The sequence below is a fragment of the Trachurus japonicus genome, chromosome 2, assembly GCF_045865225.1.
Source record: "Trachurus japonicus isolate A0001 chromosome 2, Traja_1.0".
NCBI lineage: Eukaryota > Metazoa > Chordata > Actinopteri > Carangiformes > Carangidae > Trachurus > Trachurus japonicus.
Genome location: NC_140908.1, coordinates 11,982,049 through 12,001,129, shown reverse-complemented (window position 1 = coordinate 12,001,129; position 19,081 = coordinate 11,982,049). Strand labels below are relative to the sequence as shown.

The 19,081-nt window shown below is 43.7% G+C and overlaps 1 protein-coding gene across 1 annotated transcript in view; it reads left to right on the top strand.

The window, feature by feature from the left end:
- LOC146990919 (bone morphogenetic protein receptor type-2-like) overlaps nucleotides 1-19,081 on the top strand; it is a 38,993-nt gene that overhangs the window by 16,225 nt on the left and 3,687 nt on the right. Inside the window, exons 4-13 of the mRNA XM_085801352.1 lie at nucleotides 3,979-4,086; nucleotides 4,240-4,331; nucleotides 7,562-7,792; nucleotides 10,981-11,095; nucleotides 12,250-12,410; nucleotides 13,391-13,538; nucleotides 13,694-13,830; nucleotides 14,526-14,698; nucleotides 16,332-17,158; nucleotides 18,069-18,617. Coding sequence (XP_085657478.1) covers nucleotides 3,979-4,086; nucleotides 4,240-4,331; nucleotides 7,562-7,792; nucleotides 10,981-11,095; nucleotides 12,250-12,410; nucleotides 13,391-13,538; nucleotides 13,694-13,830; nucleotides 14,526-14,698; nucleotides 16,332-17,158; nucleotides 18,069-18,617 — 2,541 coding nt within the window. The remainder of the gene's footprint in view (nucleotides 1-3,978; nucleotides 4,087-4,239; nucleotides 4,332-7,561; nucleotides 7,793-10,980; nucleotides 11,096-12,249; nucleotides 12,411-13,390; nucleotides 13,539-13,693; nucleotides 13,831-14,525; nucleotides 14,699-16,331; nucleotides 17,159-18,068; nucleotides 18,618-19,081) is intronic.

Here is a 19,081-nt window from a genome sequence, read left to right as displayed (position 1 = left end):
GTCGTGATTGCCATCCATTGTTGAGCCGCTGACAACCGTGAATCGGTTTAGACAGATGGAAGATGATAGAAAATATTCAGTCTTTGGAGTTGGTCGGGCTGATAATTCTGTGTTTGGGTCTCAGGGTTATTCTGGATTCTGTGTGTATGTGTGTGTGAGTTGAGGTGTCAAACAAGGCAGCGGATGCATTGTTGACTGTTCCTCCTGCTTAAAGCGATAGTTCACCCAAAATTCAAATTTCACTCATTATCTACTCACCCTCATGTCAACTAAGAGGGGGTCCGCGCAGCAGTATTTGTCCATATAATGGTTGTTAATGGATACCTAACCCTTTCTTTGTCCAAAAAGACACACCAAAAAACATCCAAATACCTCCATAGTGCTCGTCTGTAATGTCCCTCTTGTATTGAAGCCCCAACATGAGAAATTGTTCCGAAAAAAATTAAATAAGTCTATATTTTTTCCTCTGGAGCGGTATCTATCTATCTATCTATCTATCTATCTATCTATCTATCTATCTATCTATCTATCTATCTATCTATCTATCTATCTATCTATCTATCTATCTATCTATCTATCTATCTATCTATCTATCTATCTATCTATCTATCTATCTATCTATCCTAAGCTTGTTTGTAGCGGAAGCTCCTTTCTTTCTCATGTCGGGGCTTCAATACAAGAGGGACATTACAGACGAGCAGCATGGAGGTATTTGGATGTTTTTTGGTGTGTCTTGTTGGACTAAGAAAGTTGGTATCCATTGACAACCATTATATGGGCAAATACTGCTGTGCGGACCCCCCCGTAACTCAGAGAAGGAACGGAGGACTCACAGCTCTTAGTCGACATGAGGGTGAGTAGATATGAGATGAGTGAAATTTGAATTTTGGGTGAACTATCCCTTTAAGTTTTTAGTTCTGAGTGAGTGAGTGGGGGAGGGGGGAGCAGGAGAAGAAGAAGAAGTGGCGACGGCTCATCATCTTCTCCTGCCCACACACATAAACACCCTGCCATCCATGTTGCCGCTCCGCATTCCACGGATTACAAGGCGTCTGGTGAATCTGTGTGTGTCTGCGGGCGTGTCGCTGACTGTACGTGACAAAGAGACAAAGACGGGGGGAGAAAAAGAAAAAAAAAAGTCAGGAAATAAAACTATTCCAAGCTCAATCGAGGTTTGATTAATGAGAGAGGTTCACATCTGGGGCGTATACTGTTATGTGTTTGATTTGGATTCTTTATTCCCGACTGCAGCGCCGGTTCCATGGGAGACAGGAAGTGGTTGTTTGAGTCTCTGGATGACGACATTAGTGGTTTTCTTAATAGGTGTTAGACTCGGATCAAGTGTCAGTGTGAGTGGAGAGAGCTGTCATACATGGATGCATTTAAAGTAGCAAGAAGAAGATTTATTATATATATGAGATTTATTTTGAAGAGTGTCAGCTTGCACTTTGATCACAATCAGAATAGGTTATTGATCCCCTACTACTGCCAATTATGCCACAGTGTTGCATTACATGTAAACTAATAGAATAAGAATATATTGTTTCATCTAACTGTCCTGTAATGTTTGATAGAAAAAAAGGGAAAATAAATATGAAAGGGAAAAGTATCCTGTTTAGTTTAGTTTATTTGCGCCATAAAAATAAAGGACAATTACAAAAACAGAAATGAAACCAGAATAGTAAGCACAGGAGAGGCTATAAACCCTATATGGGCTTATACACAACACCTTCCCAAAAAAATAGGAAGAAGATTCAAAAGAAGATTCAAAAACAATGCATTATTATAACAAAATGTATGTATAAATGTTAAATGATGGGTGAGCATGTATAGATTCATAACTATACTATGAAAAGAAACGACAGGGGACCATATATACATAGTAAACAGAAGTAGCTTTACACTGTCTACTATAATAAATAACATATTGAGTTATATATTATTAGAGCTGGTGGCGGTGAAACTCATCTTAAAGCTTCTCTGTGGGATCGTCCTGTAAACACACAGCAGCCATGTTTGTTCTCAGTTCACAGTGTTTCCTGAAGGTCTAGTAGTAATAATCGTATGGGATGTCTTATAAAGCCATACAATGTTAGAAAAGTCTATTTGCTGCATTGTAGTTTATAGTGGAAACCAACTACTTCATAGAATAAACACACTCTGCACCTGGGACTGGTGTGTTCGTGTGTGTGTTTGTGTGTGTGTGTGTCACATGGCTTCCTGTCCCACCCTTTTGTTGATTCTGAACTGGTTGACCTTGGCATTTCGGGGGGAGCCCTTTCAACCCCCCCCCCGTGTGTGTGTGTCAGCCTCAGGCTCTTGAATCCATTGATTATTGATAAGGCTGGTTACACGCAGCAGAGCCAGTGTGTGTGGACTGATGTAACGGACAGCGTTTCGTGTGTGTGTGTGTGTGTGTGTGTGTAGAGCAGCGGTATATGACAGCAGGGCAGGTGTGTGTTTGTCTCTAACAGTAGCAGCAGATGCAGTTTCATTAATCAAGCTGCAGCCGGCTCAGCTACCTGCTGCTGTATTCACATTCACATTCATCCCACTGTTCTCCTTTGACTTCCCACTCATCCTCTGTCTCTGTCCTCCCCCCCCGCCCCCCGAGTCCCCGCACCGTCTCCCAGTCTGTTGTCCATGCTTCACGCTTGTTTGGCATAATTGATGTTTTTTTTTTCCCTCCTCTTCCCATCATGCAGTTCATCTTTTTGCAAAGTGCATTAAAACGTTACAATAATTGATCCGTCTCCTGTGAAGGAAAAACATGTAACGCCACACTGTGTGCGGCTACGTGCTAGTCTTAACAAGTCCAAACAGACCTGTCCTGTCATTTAAAAAGACAGTCCTTTTAATTATGTTAGTTTAGCCTTAAAGTGACAGCGCAGGTTATTTGATGTGGGCTGTGGAAGGAACTGACTGTATCTGGACTAGTCAGGGCACACTCCCAGGTTAAAGACAGGACGAGCAAGAAAACTTGAAAAAGTTGGTATCAGTTGAAGCGTTTTGCTTTATTTTGAAAATTTCTAACACTTTATTTTGACATCAAACAACCCTTTCCTTCAGAGCTGCAGTTAAATAACCATCCTGCTTGTTGTGACGGTGACTGGCAGGATTTATATGCTTTTATACTTGTAGTTATTATAAGTCTATGTGTGCTCTCTTCTCTTGAACTACTCGCTGTGCTCTTAAATTGCCCCATGAAGATAAATAAAGTTTGAATTGAATTTTGTTCTTTCTATTTTCAATTAGAAATCAAAAAACTGTTTTTTCATATTTCATTTTAAATATTAAAATCCAATGCAGTCCTGTGGCCAATTTTTCCACTTTGTATTAATATGAAAAACCAATCAGTTTTTCATTTTTTGTGTAAGATTAAAAATCAAAAAATGAATAAATCTGTCACTTTTTCATTTTTTGATTTTCGATCGCTAATTGAAAATAGAAAGAACGAATGATACACGGATTGAGGGACTTTATATTAAGAGTCAAGAAACAGTTTTTATTGGACACAAAGTTAGGACCGCCCTCAGGTGCAGGATGAGCCATCAAACGTCTGAAATTGTTTCACAGGAAGAAGAAAAAACATTGAATATTTGACAAATATCCTAATATGTGGGTCCAGGATTAAAGCTGGAAAATACAGTTTTGGGGTCATGGGGTCTTTAAATTTATTATGTAAACAAAACAAGGCGTCACTCAAAAACATGGCTTCAAAACATCATAGGCCTTTTTAAGCTTCTTAAATCAGCTGTATGTGGTCAACATAAAAGAAGCTAATGTTTCCTGTGCCTGTTTTATGCTATTTGATTATTAATATATGTTTTTTCAGCTGCTCTCGTCATCTATTTACTTCTGCAGCGGCATCATTTCCATATTAAAACCAATGAAAGGATGTGTAGTGTAGCACATCTGCATTAGCGTAAAGTAAAGACAGAAGTTTGATGTCGCTTGATGTGTTTTCCCTCCTCGCAGACCCTCGCACGCTGCGCTACGAGGAGACCGTGATCATCGCCCTGGCAACAGTCTCGGTGATGGCCGTGGTGGCGGTCGCGGCCTTCTTCGGTTACCGCATGACGAACGGTGAGTTGCACAAGAGGACGTTTGAATGTTGTTGGTAGAAATCCAGGCATTTGAATACAACCAGCCCTGGCCCCTGACCTTTAGGTTCAATGCAGCGTGCGTATTCGTGTTTTGAATTTATTCTGAATTGTGAAGTTGTTCTTCTGTCTGCAGGAGGTGGTAAACAAGGCCTTCACAACCTGAATATGATGGAGGCAGCCGGCTCGGAGAGCTCTCTGGACCTAGACAATCTCAAACTGCTGGAGGTCAGTATCCATTGTGAGCTCCTCTCCGTCTTTGTCTCGGCTTCTAGACGAGATGCAACTTGAAAAAGTTTCAGCGTCGCCGACGTGCTTAGAAACCATCTGCTGCGGTATGTTCAGAACCAAATTATTGAGTTTCACTCACCACTAAACAATTGCACTAATTAAGATTTCCACAACAGCTCCACATTGGCTCGTTGCAGTAATAGTCGTGATGTGTATTTGCTCATGCGAAAATAGCATTAAAGCCTCCATAAAGTAAATCCCTCTCAGCTGCACGGCTCACTACATCATTTATTCCCGTAAATCCTGTGGTCTGATACTGTTCTTAGCGGATGACTGCTCGTATCATCGCTGTGTCGCGCTGTGCGTCTCTCCACAGTGGGAGTGTAGAGTGTCAGGGAGGAGAAACCAAAGGCAAAGAGGCAAAAAAAAGGTACACCCGAAATACATCGAGGTTTACGGTTACATTCGGCGTTTTCAATGTGACTTTTATCATCCGATCGTGGCGGGGACGCATTAAGTGACAGGTCCGGGTGCACCAAAATAGGATTTTGCTTACAGGATCCTGGGAAAGCTGATACGGCAGCGGAGGAGCTCATATTGTGATAGGAAGTCAGCGGAGTCTGGGTGATATTGGGCCTCGGTGAGGGGATGAGAAGCCACAGTGATGAGAGTACAATTTGACTTGTCTTTGAAAAAAAAGAAAAGAAATGAGTCATTACAAATCTGACTTCTTGTACGTTGCAATTTTTCCCGCAGTTAGAAGGCACTGGAATTCCCTCAGCAATAAAGTGCTGTTCTGAGTAACCACAAACTAATTAATGATGAAATCCTCAAGCTAAATAATTTTTTTGTTTTTGTTTTTCTCAATCTGGGTCTTTTTCTCACTAATTGCGTCTATTCTGACTCTTTAATCACCTCCATTGTAGAGATTTGGGAAATGTAACCATAGCAACACCACTTATATCCTGGAAAACCTGGAGAATAGCTAACCATTTTGTTTTATACTGTTGCTGAATTAATATATAATATTATATATATATATATTCCTTTTACTTTACTTCCTGTTTCTACTTCAGGAGCGATAATTCATTTAGTATATTAGCTAAACCTTAATTAGCCATAACTTAAAGGGGACATATTAGGGAAATATCACTTTTTGAAGACTCTTTTACATATATTTAGGTGTTTGTCTTGCCTTCCGGCCTCCAAAATGTGAGAATTGACAAAAAAATCTGTAATTTTCAGGCTCCCTAGATTGAAATCCATGTGGTTTTACAAGCTGTTCCCTCAGTTGTCTTCCAGTGATTCAAACTAACTATTTATCCACTGTAGCAATTGACAGTTATTGCTAAGGCTTTCCTCTTTAACATAGATATATGTGGGTATTACAGTCAGAAATGGATGTGTTTGAATGTCTGGTTATCTTCGTCGCAGACTGTTTGAGCGTTTCATCCATCCAGTTGATTTTTTTGGAGACGTGAAACTGTCTCCAACGCAGCAACATAAATCCAAGCGGCGAGTGCTTTTTTCTTTTTTTTGTTGCCAGCTCAAAGTCTTTTCTATTTTCTTCCCAGTTCTCCTCGCGGATCACTTCAAGTTCAGAGATATTTTTAGGCTCGTCTTGCACACGCAGCATGTTTAAGATCTAAACCGCAGATTTTCAAGGATGTTCAAGGAAGTGTGAAAGGTTTGTTCCAAAAGCTTTAGCTCAGTTTCCGTTGGATTTTAAGCCCACTTTGGATCGTTATCCCCATATTCAATTTGTTTTTGCTTTGAACATTTGTCTTTTTATCGTATTTCACCACTTTTCCCATAAAAAAAATCAACCAAATTGACTCTGTCACTTGAAGACGTCTGCCTACAATCGCCCACTGTCTCCACGGACTCAGGACAGTAAATCTCTGCAGCCATCAAAGTGAAATAACTCATGACTTTCCTCAAATAGTCCACTGGATAATGAGCCATTGCACCTAGTTTTCTTGATTTTCCCTCCGAAGACAAACAAATCTTCTGCTGTTTGCTGTTATTTCTCTGGCGTAAACACACTAAAATGACCGTTTATACAGAGTTTATGAAATCTCGGGACGTCAATCCAAACTTCCGGAGAAAATACTCATGTCTTCTGCTCCAGCCGACGTCTAAAAGTAAGAAGATGGAGGCAGATCTATGAAGAAATTCAAGGAAAGAGCTGCTGTTTGAAAATAAAATAATTAGAAATGGTGTTTACATACTTACCTAGAGAACCTTTGAGGTTATCTAAAGACTTGGACGTTCATCAATGAAAATAGGTACAAACTATTTTCATTGATGAACGTTAAAGTAATTCCTCCGCAGCAGAAGTGTTATCAAGTGCATCTGTTCTTTTAGTCGCTTTAGCGCACAACAATAACATCAGTGACAGCATCAGAGCTAAACACTGAGTCGTCTTATCTGTCTCGAGCCATTTTCAAGTCCCTGCAAGTTGCTTATCAGACTGTATACATGGAGGAATCAGTAGCCAGGCAGGAATACACCGATAGGAATCAAACACTCCGTGGCATGCCTTTAAAAACCTGCAGCGCCAACGTGAACAACGAATCTCGCAAATGGAGCGTTGCAAGCGAAGGCCGGACGTGACGAAGCGGCAGCCGCGGTTTTTCTCTCTCTCTGACGCTGGTTCAGAGCAGAGCGCTGAGAGACTGATATCTTTTCAGGCAGGAGTTGAATTCAGAACACCGTCCTTGTGCGTTATCGAGTGCAGGCACACGCTCTTTCACATCAAATTCATTGCAGAGGACGAGGGAGGGAGGGAAGGAGGGAGGTGGGGGTTGGTTGGTTGGTTGGTTGGTGCTTTCAGACAAAACAGCCAGCGAATTCTTTTGTACCCAGATGTAAATGTTTGAATTAACTCCTGAACCAACCTCTTACTCCTGTAGATGACTTTGAAAGTGTTTGGCCTTTAATAGCATGCTGTGCTCCGGCCAATTCAGGCCTAATGGACTGATTTGGACCTGACTCAATTGAGTGCAATTTTACTGTTTAATTTACTATAATTTCCTACCTCTCTTCCTACCCTCCTTTGACGTCTTTATTTGTACTTGTGCACCTCTTCATGTGTAAATACTGACAAGAAAAGTTCTTGTCAAGCCCAAACACAAAGATTATAGCTGCTAATATTTGTCTCTCAGAAGTGTAGAAGTACAAAGAACATCTATTAATAGTCCTGGTCCTTCAACCTCCTTTTCCAGCTGATCGGACGTGGCAGATACGGCACGGTGTACTGCGGCTCTCTGGACGAACGGCCCGTCGCCGTGAAGGTGTTCACCGCCGCCAACCGCCAGAACTTCTTGAACGAGTGCTCCATCTACCGGCTGCCGCTGCTGGAGCACGACAACATCGCTCACTTCGTGGCGGCCGACGAGCGGACGGGCCAGGAGGGTCGCACCGAGTACCTGCTCGTCATGGACTACTACCCCCATGTGAGTACTGTACTAAAGCTGCATGGGGTTTTAAAGGGATAGTTCAACATTTTGGCAAATTGGCCCATTGCCATAATCGCTATAGTCATAGCAGTGGGTTTGTTAACTTTATTTGTCGGTGTAAACTATTTTTAGAACGGCGGAGCAGAACAGCAGGCTGCTCAGAGCTACGCTATGGATGCTAAAGGAATTTCTTGGTTTCCCTCATCAAACTCATCAAATACAAAATCCCCAAACTCCAAAACGCTTTCGTGAACAAGTTGTGATCACCACAATCACCACGCTATGAGATAATAATGGAACATTACGAAACGGAGCCGTTTTCGAGGTAAATACAGAGTCTGCTTGCTGAAAAACTGTCCCTGAATGCAACACACATCATCGGTTTTGCATGAATTTACGTCTAAAACAGCTCCGTCTCGTAACGTTCCGTTATTATCTCATAGCGTGGTGATTGTGCAGCTCACAACTTGTCCACCAGAGCGTTTTTGAGTTGTTGGATTGTGTATTTGATGAGGGGAACCAAGAAATTCCATTAGCCTCCATGGCGTAGCCCTGAGCAGCTCGCGGCTCTGCTCCACCGTTCTAAAATCAGCTTGCACCGACAATTAAAGGTAACAAACCTACTGCTATGACTATAGGGATTATGGCAATGGGCCAATTTGCCAAAATGTTGAACTATCCCTTTAACCTTGAAGTGTGTGTGTGTGTGTTCTCAAGACCATCCCTTGTAAACAAATAAGATTTATTTAAATGAGAAAAGGGAAAGGTTTAGAAGATAGAATTCAATAAAAGCAGGTTTGTGGCTTTGGGCGCAGTCAGAAGATCAACTTAAGGACATCAGGAAGTTTATTTGTCTTTGTGGTTCCACAGTGAAATTCAGTTTGGCAGCAGCTAAACAGATACAAATCAACACAAGACAAAAACTGAATAGAACAACAACAAAAGTATGATTAAAACGATACGTCATCATTGATGGAGACCGACCACGATGTTCTCCTTTGTTTTGGTGGTGTTCAGGACCAGCAGCTTTGGAGGATCTCAGGGCTTATTGTGATTGATAAGATCTAAAAAATAACAAAAAACAGGAATGTATGAAGGTGCTCCAGCTTGGTGACTTCAAATCTGTATCTTTATTGACTATTTTGGAAGTCAAGCGAGTCGTCTAACGTGCTAGTAATAAAAGCATGAATTAGCTTTTAGCATAGTTTGTTACTTTGCTGAGGAGTCGGAGGTGGAGCTAATTGAACGGCTAACAATGGCTGGTCCTTGCTGTTCCCTTTATGCTTGCTATGTTAGCATCGCTATAGAAAAGTAGCTTTTACTAAAGCACTTTGTGATTTTATATCTTTGAAAGGTGCTATATAAATAAAGTTTACTTACTTACGTACTACGGCAGCATTTGCAAACAAAATAATAATTCCTTTGCTAACAGGAAGTTAGCAAATGCTGCTTTGTTACAAAACAAAACCACCATGTCTTATGACCATAGGTCTTATGTCGTCAATACATTGCACTTCCTGTGGCTAGTAAAACATGAAACAGCAGCAGTTAGAAGATGCTAGGTTAGCATTAGCATTAACATTAGGATTAGCATTAGATTAATCCAGCTGCTATGACCGTAGGAAAGAAACACGCATTTTTGTGAATCCGTTGTGCTTGGGGAGGCAATCTATTCTGAACCTGAGTGAATAGTATTATTTTGTTTTTTTAAAGAAACTTAGCTGCACTGAGTGGATATTTATGACAAAACAACCACAAATAACATGAAAAGAAGTCTTTTGTAGCCTGACAACTTCACAGTGTGCAACTCTAAATCAACTAAAGCAGCGATACCTTTCAACGGCTGAGTTCACAAAGTCATGTAACCTTGTCAGTGTTTGTCTTTTGTGTTCTTTGTAAAACGCTGCGATGCACAGCGGCAACGCTTCGCTAGAAAAGCAGCAATTTCATAAGTGTCACTATTGAATGACACATCTCAGCCATTGTGCCTCGACTACTGCCTGTGTTTACACGGTGCGACGGTGTGTTTGGGGATTTGTTGGATGATGCAAAGCCACGCAACGCTGCCAGTGTAATTCTGCAGCCAGCCATGACACATGAATTGTATATTGTCAGCACAGGCCCGGTGGGTAGCCAACAACGGCCTGGAGATATCTGACACACAGTGGTTTAAAAAGAGAAAAATCAGCAAATCCTCATGTCGATAAATTGATTAGCAGTCAAAATGAGTTTCTCCATCTTCCGCCGATCAGTTTGTTGCCTTTTTTTTTATCCCAGTGCGAGTTTGCGGACCTGAACGCAGCACAGAGCCAGAGCCAAGTCATTGTGAATGAAAAGTAAAATCGTTTCACCCGTCAGACAGATTAACACACATCTGCTGAAGTGATGGAAAACATCGCTGTCGCTCTTCAATATTAATGCGGATGTACCTCAGGACTGAATATGTTTTTCTGTCCGAGCCTCCAGCCTCGTAATTGCGAGTCAGCTGACCCCCCCCTAACCCCGGCCCATGAAAGGTGCCTATTATGCATCACAGCCATTACTCTAATACACATTGCCATGGGAACGCAGTGCAAGCCAGGCCAGGAGACTGGGACACATAATGCATTCAAGTAAATGATAATATAATTTATTGAAAACGAACAGATCTAATGTAATTTTCTTTAGCAGCGGATGTGCAAATTGTCTTGTGATTGATTTTGAGAGCAAAGATGAAGTGTGTGCTCATGCGTGTATTTGTGTGTATGTGTATGTGTGTGTGTGTGTTCCGGTTTTTTGTTTGTGTGGCCAGTAATGGATTATTAAGGAAATAATTAAGGAAGGAAATTAATAATAGTTAATGTGATTTCTGGTTAATTTTTTTTTTCACTCCTCACAAGATGTTATCACCATCCTCATCCTCATCATCATCATTCACCTCAACTATCAGGCTGTGGTTTAACATTGTTCCCATTAACTTTCCTGTTTGTGCTGTGATCGACTTCATCATTCAACTCATCCATCTCACCTGCCGTCACCTGATTGGTCCAACACACACGTCACTTTGCTGACTCCTGTCTGACACCTTGTCAAGCACAAAGTCTGCGATTCCTCCCCCCTACCCCTCCATCATCTGTTTCTCCTCTCTTCTGTCAGGTGCTGAAAGTGACACTCTCTCTTTTTCTCTTTTTCTCTCTCCTCCTCAGGGCTCGTTGAACCGCTACCTGAGCATCCAGACCAACGACTGGGTCAGCAGCTGCCGATTGGCTCACTCAGTCACCCGCGGCCTGGCGTACCTGCACACGGAGCTCTTTAAAGGAGGTGAGAGGAACTAAAACACAAACCGCACAAAAGAATCGGCGGAAAAATGGAAAACGGGGAGGCTTCTGTTCTGTGTGGTCGGCTCAATTAGCTCAGATTATTTAGAGAGGCTTTAGACGGCCCGTGTTTGTATTACACGCTCTATCCTGTCTTACCGCCTCGCTGAGCCGTCTGCACACTGCAGCTCCACGTGGGTCTGTTTGGCTTGGAGCACCTTACGTCCCCGCATTTCAGCCTAACACACACACACACACACACACACACACACCCAAACGAGGGTATTTATAGCCCGGCCTGAAGCTAGAGCCTCCCAGAGAAAAAAAGAAAAAGAAAAAAAAACCAAGAGAGGGACAAAGTCGGGGGAAGGAAGGGGAAGGCGAGATAGGCATCGGGATGACGTGTGAATATTCCCGTGGCTGGGTTTAAATCAGTCGGACAACTCGGCGCAGCCTCCGCTGTTCTGTGTTTTTCACTTCACTAAACCTCGGCCTCAGCAGTCGCCGGCGAACGCACCCCCTCCTTTCCTTTCATCAGCGCAGATACACATCAAACGGGCTCAGAAGTCAGGAAGAGGGAGCGTTCAGTCACTGGCAGCAGCGTGTAAAGTATAGGTTATTCTGTTTGTGCAAGCGGGAGATAAACACGAGCACACAGGCCTCCAGCTCCCTTCTCCTCTCTGCGAGTCTGTCTGCTAACAGCACAATCTCTCGGGCTTTGGTACAGTGGACACATCCTCCCCCACTCCTCCCCAGCACATCAGTCACATAACTATGGCGACTGGCACAACTTCCAAGGGGGGCGGCGGCCTCACTGCTCCCCCTGCTGGACGGCTAGCGCACCGCAGCCAGAGAGGCCACTCACTGATATGGTCGTAATCCCATTGTAGTAGATTAGATTAGAGGGTTTAGAGTGTCTGCTGGCTGTGCAGCTCGCTTTTAGTGAACAGTGAGTAATGAGGGTGAATGGAAACTATAAGATGGGGATTTTCTGAATGTTATCGTTCATTAGCATATACCACAAAAGCAGCGTGTGTAATCTGTAACGAGGGAGAAGGAATTTTTTTGGGGATGAACAGGCCAAAAGTCTGAATGAAAGATAAATCAGGCTGATTCTTTCTTTTGTCCTGTGTTTGTTTGTCCATCCGTCACACCCAGATTTGTACAAGCCGGCCGTTTCCCACCGCGACCTGAACAGCCGCAATATCCTGGTCAAGGCCGACGGGACGTGTGTCATCATCGACTTCGGCCTGTCCATGAAGCTGACAGGAAACAGGCCGGCGCGTCACGGCGAGGAGGAGAACGCTGCTATAAGTGAGGCAAGTGTTGAGGAGGGCCGAGAAAGAAAGATATCCACATGTTATAAAAGCAAAGCATTAGAGGGATAAATCATGTTTATGAGCTCTCTTAAAGGACCTCTGTTGTGTAAAGATAGATTTTTATATGCTCTCTGATCATAAAGCAGGTCTAGGTTTTATATTAACACTGTGAAAGGATCAGAGCCTCGGTCCACAGAGAAGCACTCAGGCTCAGTTTCTGTTTTCAGAAACTGAGCCTTAAAACCAGCCGTCAGGGCTTCTGTGACTTTGTGATGTCACAACAGTCACCATGCCCGTTTTAGCTTGTATTTACAACACAATACCAACTACATGGTAATATTAGAGACCAGTTTATTTTCTGAAATCATCATCATCATCATCTCATCTTCCATTAATTTAAAGGTAGGTACAGACATCAAATCAATAATTAAAAAGTTAAAAATACATTTAAAAACACATCGATTTTATTTGAATTATATATATATATTTTTTTTAGAAATATAAATCTAGATAATTTAAATATTTGTAATCTTAAATAAATAAGTAAAGTCATTTTTAAAAATCCAACAAATTTTTAATACCATAAGAACAAAAAAAAGCTGTTACAGTTACATAAAAAAACTTAATTAAAGTCTTTAATTATGTGAATAGAGTTCAGTAACTGGATATTTTATTTCAACACATGTATTAATATGAATGAGTTCAACCAAGCTACATTAACAGGCTACAATCTGTTCGCTGTCAGTCAGCCAATCAGAAAAGGGGGGTTCAGAGCTCCTCCTCTCTTCTGATTGGCTCTGATCTGATTTAGATGTTTTTTGGTTCTTGCAAATATATCTTCTTATGGATCAACACAGGAGAAGAGGAAAATAACCTTCTATACATAATAATTATATTTAACATATTGTATTGATCAATGTGTCATTTTTACTCTTTTTCCCACCTTTCTCTGTCTCTTCTGCCGTCCCGTCGTCTCTCAGGTGGGGACAATCCGCTACATGGCCCCCGAGGTGCTGGAGGGCGCCGTGAACCTGAGGGACTGCGAGTCGGCGCTGAAGCAGGTGGACATGTACGCCCTGGGCCTGGTGTACTGGGAGACCTTCATGAGATGCACGGACCTCTTCCCCGGTGAGACACGAGACCGCGTGGGGAAGGAAGATTGCAATTAAATCCACATTTATCAGAAGAGAAGAGAGCTGCAGCAGAGTCAGAGCTGCAGATAAATCAATACTTGTGCTGTGTGGCTGATATCTAAGACGCATCCTGCTCTGCTCTTCCTCCAGGAGAGTCTGTGCCAGAGTACCAGATGGCCTTTCAGGCGGAGGCAGGGAACCACCCAACATTTGAGGACATGCAGGTCCTCGTATCCAGGGAGAAGCAGCGGCCCAAGTTCCCTGAAGCCTGGAAAGAGAACAGTTTGGTAAATGCTCCGTGTGTGTGTGTGTGTGTGTGTGTGTGTGTGTGTGTGTGTGTGTGATACTTAAACAGCCGTCTCACAAACATCTCCTACATAGCTCTGTATGTAGATCCAGGAAAAGCAAAACAACTCCGATCATCCGAAGCCTTGGAAGTCGTGGGAAAACAACTCTTTCCCACGACGAGGCAGGTTGAGAGAAAAAATAAATGAATCACAGCAATTGACACAGTGAAATACTTCACAGTCAGTCGCTGTGAGAGGAACGCACTCAAACCCAAATTCCTCAGACCTGCCGAACAGATATATTTTCACGTGGACGGAAAATATTTCGGTATTTACTGCACCAAACAGCACTTTCTTAATGTTATTGTGCAATATCTATTAATTCCTACAGGTTTTATTATAATACTGATTCTTAATAACTGGATGACTTACTTACTTTTTTTTTTTCTTGTGTGAGTATACATGTGTGTCATTGAGGTTGTCCTTTTTAGCTTGTTTTAGTCTGTTTTAGTCTGTTTTAGCCCTGGAATGGATGTGGCACCACAAATTTCGTTGCACTTGTTTGTTGCAATGACAATAAAGGCAATTTGATTTGATTTGATTTGAAAATATTTCAGTATTTCTTCTCTGTGTCCTCACTGGTTGTCAGGCTGTAAATAAAAAGTAAATGTTGACAGAGGTGTGTGTGTTTGCAGGCGGTGCGCTCTCTGAAGGAGACCATGGAGGACTGCTGGGACCAGGACGCCGAGGCCCGCCTCACGGCCCAGTGCGCCGAGGAGCGGCTGGCCGAGCTGCTGCTCATCTGGGACCGCTCCAAGTCCGTCAGTCCCACCCTGAACCCCATGTCCACCACACTGCACAACGAGAGGTATTTGTTCCATTTGACATATTTCCTTTATTTCCTCAGTCCACATATTGTATGTTTAACCACCTTACTGTAACACATTTAATGCTGCTAATCGTATTTGTAGGAGACATTTGGCTTTTCCTAGTAGAGCCACCGTTGGGTCAATTGTAATATTTCTACCTCATTTGGTTCTTCACAGAATTTCAGTTTGCACATTAACAATATACAGTATGTGGGCTTGGTTGCCAATTGTGTAGCCCACATTTTCTCTAGCGTTTATTTGAGTGTGAAGTGCCAAATTTAGCCAAATTTTCAGGTATCTGGAAAAACCTAATGATTACCTTCCAGAATCAGTTACCAAATGTACTTCAGTACATGTTTCTTCCCACATATCTTGTGATATGTTGGAATTAATTTCAATTTCCCATCTCTTTTTAATTTGTACTGTACTAAAAATGTCTGGTAGCAATAGTTTATTTATCGCTTATCCCATTTCCTTGTTTGTACTTTCATCAATAATTCTTGATAATTCCAACTTTGGCCCAGTCTTTGTGTTTTAATAATTAGACTTTTATTTATTTGCACATAAAAAATAAAACAAAACATTCACTTATCTCTCTTACTAGTAAGAAAGATATGAAAAGGAAATGTGCAGGTGAGGTCTGAAACCCGAAAGGCTTATAACATGACCTCACCTTGATCTAACAGATAATTGAAGCACAGTCAGGAAATAATAATCACATACCTTGTGCAAGGTATAGAAATAATACAATTAAAAAAAGAAAGGAAGGAAAGGTGAAAAAAACAGGGAAGATGTTGGTAATAAAAATAAAAGTAGTAGTAATGATAACAGCACTAAATAAATAAATAAATAAAAGGAGGTGAGAAAAGAAAGCGAGACGAAAGAAGAGAACTTGTACAGATGCATTAAGTGCAAGTAAACACTAAAAAGGGAAAAAAAAAAAAAAAGAAAAACAAAGAAAAACAACAAAAAAACATGGGGCGCTAGGAAAGCAGAATTAAAAGTCAAACCATGTTTTGATGTTCAGTTAAAGCAGCACTAAAGAACTTTCAGTTTTGGTTGAGTTTGGCGGCGCCAGTGGCCCAAAGCGGTAGTGTTTTGCCTGAAGGAAGACTCCATTTCCCATAAGCACTAGCACGTAGCACCGTAAACATCCTGATCTCCCGGTGCATGGAAATTAACAGAAGACGTCCAAACTAAGTTTCTGTTAGCAGCGGATCATTTCTCAGTAAACACACATGCACAATCCGACGGAAAGGTGCCGCATTGCTGCTCCCTCCTCGTCGTGACTCGCGAAAGTGAAACTTAAGTGAAAGCCAGGTTCCTACCATGCTCCTCAAAGTTGCTTAGTGCCAGTGAAGGCGATACAGACCCCCTCAGACCATGACAGAGGTGTCATTCAACCTGTTGTAAGTCCATGTACCATCACAAAAGTTATGAAAATATTATATGAAGGTTGAAAAGTTCCTTAGTGTTGGTTTAATTTTAACAGTAGTTTCTTTTTAAATATTGCCATGGAGGAGGAACTATCGGCTAATTGGCTATGTTCATTCCATAACAGAATTCCTCTGTAGGTAATAAAATCTCTTAATACAGATAAGTCCCTAACGCTCCACTTTTGATCTCCATCAGGAATCGCATGACGCCAAAGTCTGGCCCGTACACAGACCATCCATCCAGCTACATCGAAGAGCACGAGGGCGTGGCCAAGAACGGGCAGGACGCCACCGGCTCGGTGGGCGGCCGCACGGTGACGGGCACCGGGGAGAGGAACAGGAACTCCATCAACCAGGAGCGGCAGCAGCAGGCCAACGCGCGGCTGCCCAGCCCCGAGGGCAGCAGCACCAGCACGGCGCTGAGGGGGGGCAGCCCCTCCGCATCCACCACCACCACCACCATCATGTCCGAGTCCGAGGGGCCGGCGGGCGCCAGCGTCCCCGTCTGCCTGCACCTGACCCAAGAAGACCTGGAGACCACCAAGCTGGACCCCAAGGAGGTGGACAAGAACCTGAAGGAGAGCTCGGACGAGAACCTGATGGAGCACTCGCAGAAGCAGTTCTGCTCCCCGGACCCGCTGAGCCCCGGCAGCTCCAGCCTGCTCTACCCGCTCATCAAGTTGGCCAGCGAGGCCTCGGGAGCGTCGGACGCCGCCGCTGCCGCCGCCGCCCACATGCCCGCCGCCATCTTCCCCCTGCCCAAGCAGCAGAACCTGCCCAAGAGGCCGTCCAGCCTGCCGCTGCGCACCAAGCCCGCCAAGAAGGAGTCGTCCTCGTCGTCCTCGTCCTCGCTCAGGTTCAAGTTCGGACGCTCGGGGAAGTCCAACCTGCGGCAGGTGGAGGGGACGAAGTTGAACATTGGCGCGGCGGCAGCGACGGGGGCGAACCTGGCCGCCGCCGAGGCTCACCGCGGCGCCGGCACCAACAACATACCGGCTCTACGGGACGCCACGCACATCAACGGTAGGGCTGGGACGATACGCTCGATTCTTCTACGATTTTTTGGATGGGGATTCGATTTAAATTGCGATTCTACGATATTGCCGATTCTCTCGATTTTCAGTCTTTAGCATTTTTAACATTTATCTGCACACAAATGCTGTAGGAGCCTATAAATTAAAGGTGCAATATGTAAGAATGTGGCCAAAAACGGTTACTGCAGTCAAATTCAAAACACAGCGATCTGGTTTTTTCTCCCAGAGGTAGCGGCAGCTCAGTGGAAGCAGACTGAGGCTGAAACGCCACTGACGCCGCCGTGACTGGGAGAGAGCGCTAGGTGGCGCAACATGTAAACACGTAAATTCAAAACATAAACATGATTTGCAGTCTGCAAAAAAAGATTTTTAATGCGAATACTCTGGCTGTAGGCCTACTATTGTTGTTGGTGAGTTCATCATGTTATATGAACATGATTCCTGAGTCTCTGTGACATATTAGGAGGATTTTACGGCCAGTTGCTTTAGATTTCTTACATACTGTACCTTTAACATATTCCATTATAAAGTGAACTTAAACCCTTTTCAAAACCTGTACTCTCTGTATGTAAAAAAGGCTAACAAATGCACATTGCACAATGTAAAAAATTTAAAAAAAATCGATTTTTGAAAAAAAATCGATTTAAAAATCGTCAAAAAAGATATGGCGATATTTATGTGGGCGGGACTAGATAAGCTTTTGCTTCTTCCGCTTTCCCTTTCGGCCATGTGTATTGTATTATTTGAACTAAGATGAAGTGTGATGATGATGATTTAAATTGACATGCCCGAAATAAACAAATTGATTGATTGATTGATTGATTGATTGATTGATTGATTGATTGATTGATTGATTGATTGATTGATTGATGTGAATTTATTTTTTCTCCCACCCCTAGTCAACGGTAGCGTCAACGGAGCCGCCAACGGCCACGCCGGCCTCGGGATGATGACGGCGGCGGTGGGCGGAGCCACGGGCTTCGGAGGAGGATCCATGGTAACGCAGAACGGGTCCGGAGCGCTGAGGTCGGACGACGGCCGCCTGAGCCTGGGCGTCATCACGGCCAGCCCCGACGAGCACGAGCCGCTGCTGAGCCGCGAGCGCGAGCAGCCCGACCCGAGCGTGGTGGCCGCCATGCGCTCGGCCCGGCCCAACGCCAACAACAACAACAGCAACACGGGCCACGGCCGGGGGGAGGGGGAGAGCGAGGGGGAGAGCGACGGAGCGGAGGAGGAGGGGGGGAACGGAGAGGGAGGCAGCAGGGAAACGGCGGGGGGGCCACCAGCGCCGGGGGAGGGGTCCGGGTCGGGGTCGGGGTCCGGGGCGGCGCCAGAGGCCCCGGTCACCATGAGGGGGGAGGCGCTGCTCAGACAGCCCAGGACCCGCCGGCCTGAGAGACCCAACTCCCTGGACCTGTCCTTCACTACGCAGGACTTCGCCTCACTAGGTAACTAACTCCACACTGATGCATCATGGGAAATGTAGGACTTTTGATTCTTCTGCTGTATTCTACTACCTCATCTTTAATGGATGTTTTATACTGAGTGCCAGGTTGCTACTTATATTAAATGATGGTGAAAATTGATAATATGAAAAAGAGAAAGTAAGATTATCAATAAACTAGGGATGCACCGAATATTCGGTAACCGAATATTGCAAAAAAAGCAACATTCGGCCTTCGGTGGAATGAGCGCAAAGCAAGGCCGAATATTAAAAAAAAAAAGTCTGATAAATACACGATTGCGCGACGATCGAAACGGCAGCTTAAACCCCAGCTTTATTAGTAAGTGACTCCTACTGCTGGAAAAACAACAGCAACAAGAGCAGTGGGGGGAAGCTGCACATCAACCGCGCGCGCCGTTGCACGTCGCTCCAAGAGCCCGGTGCGTCCTGTCTGCAGCGGAGACACGG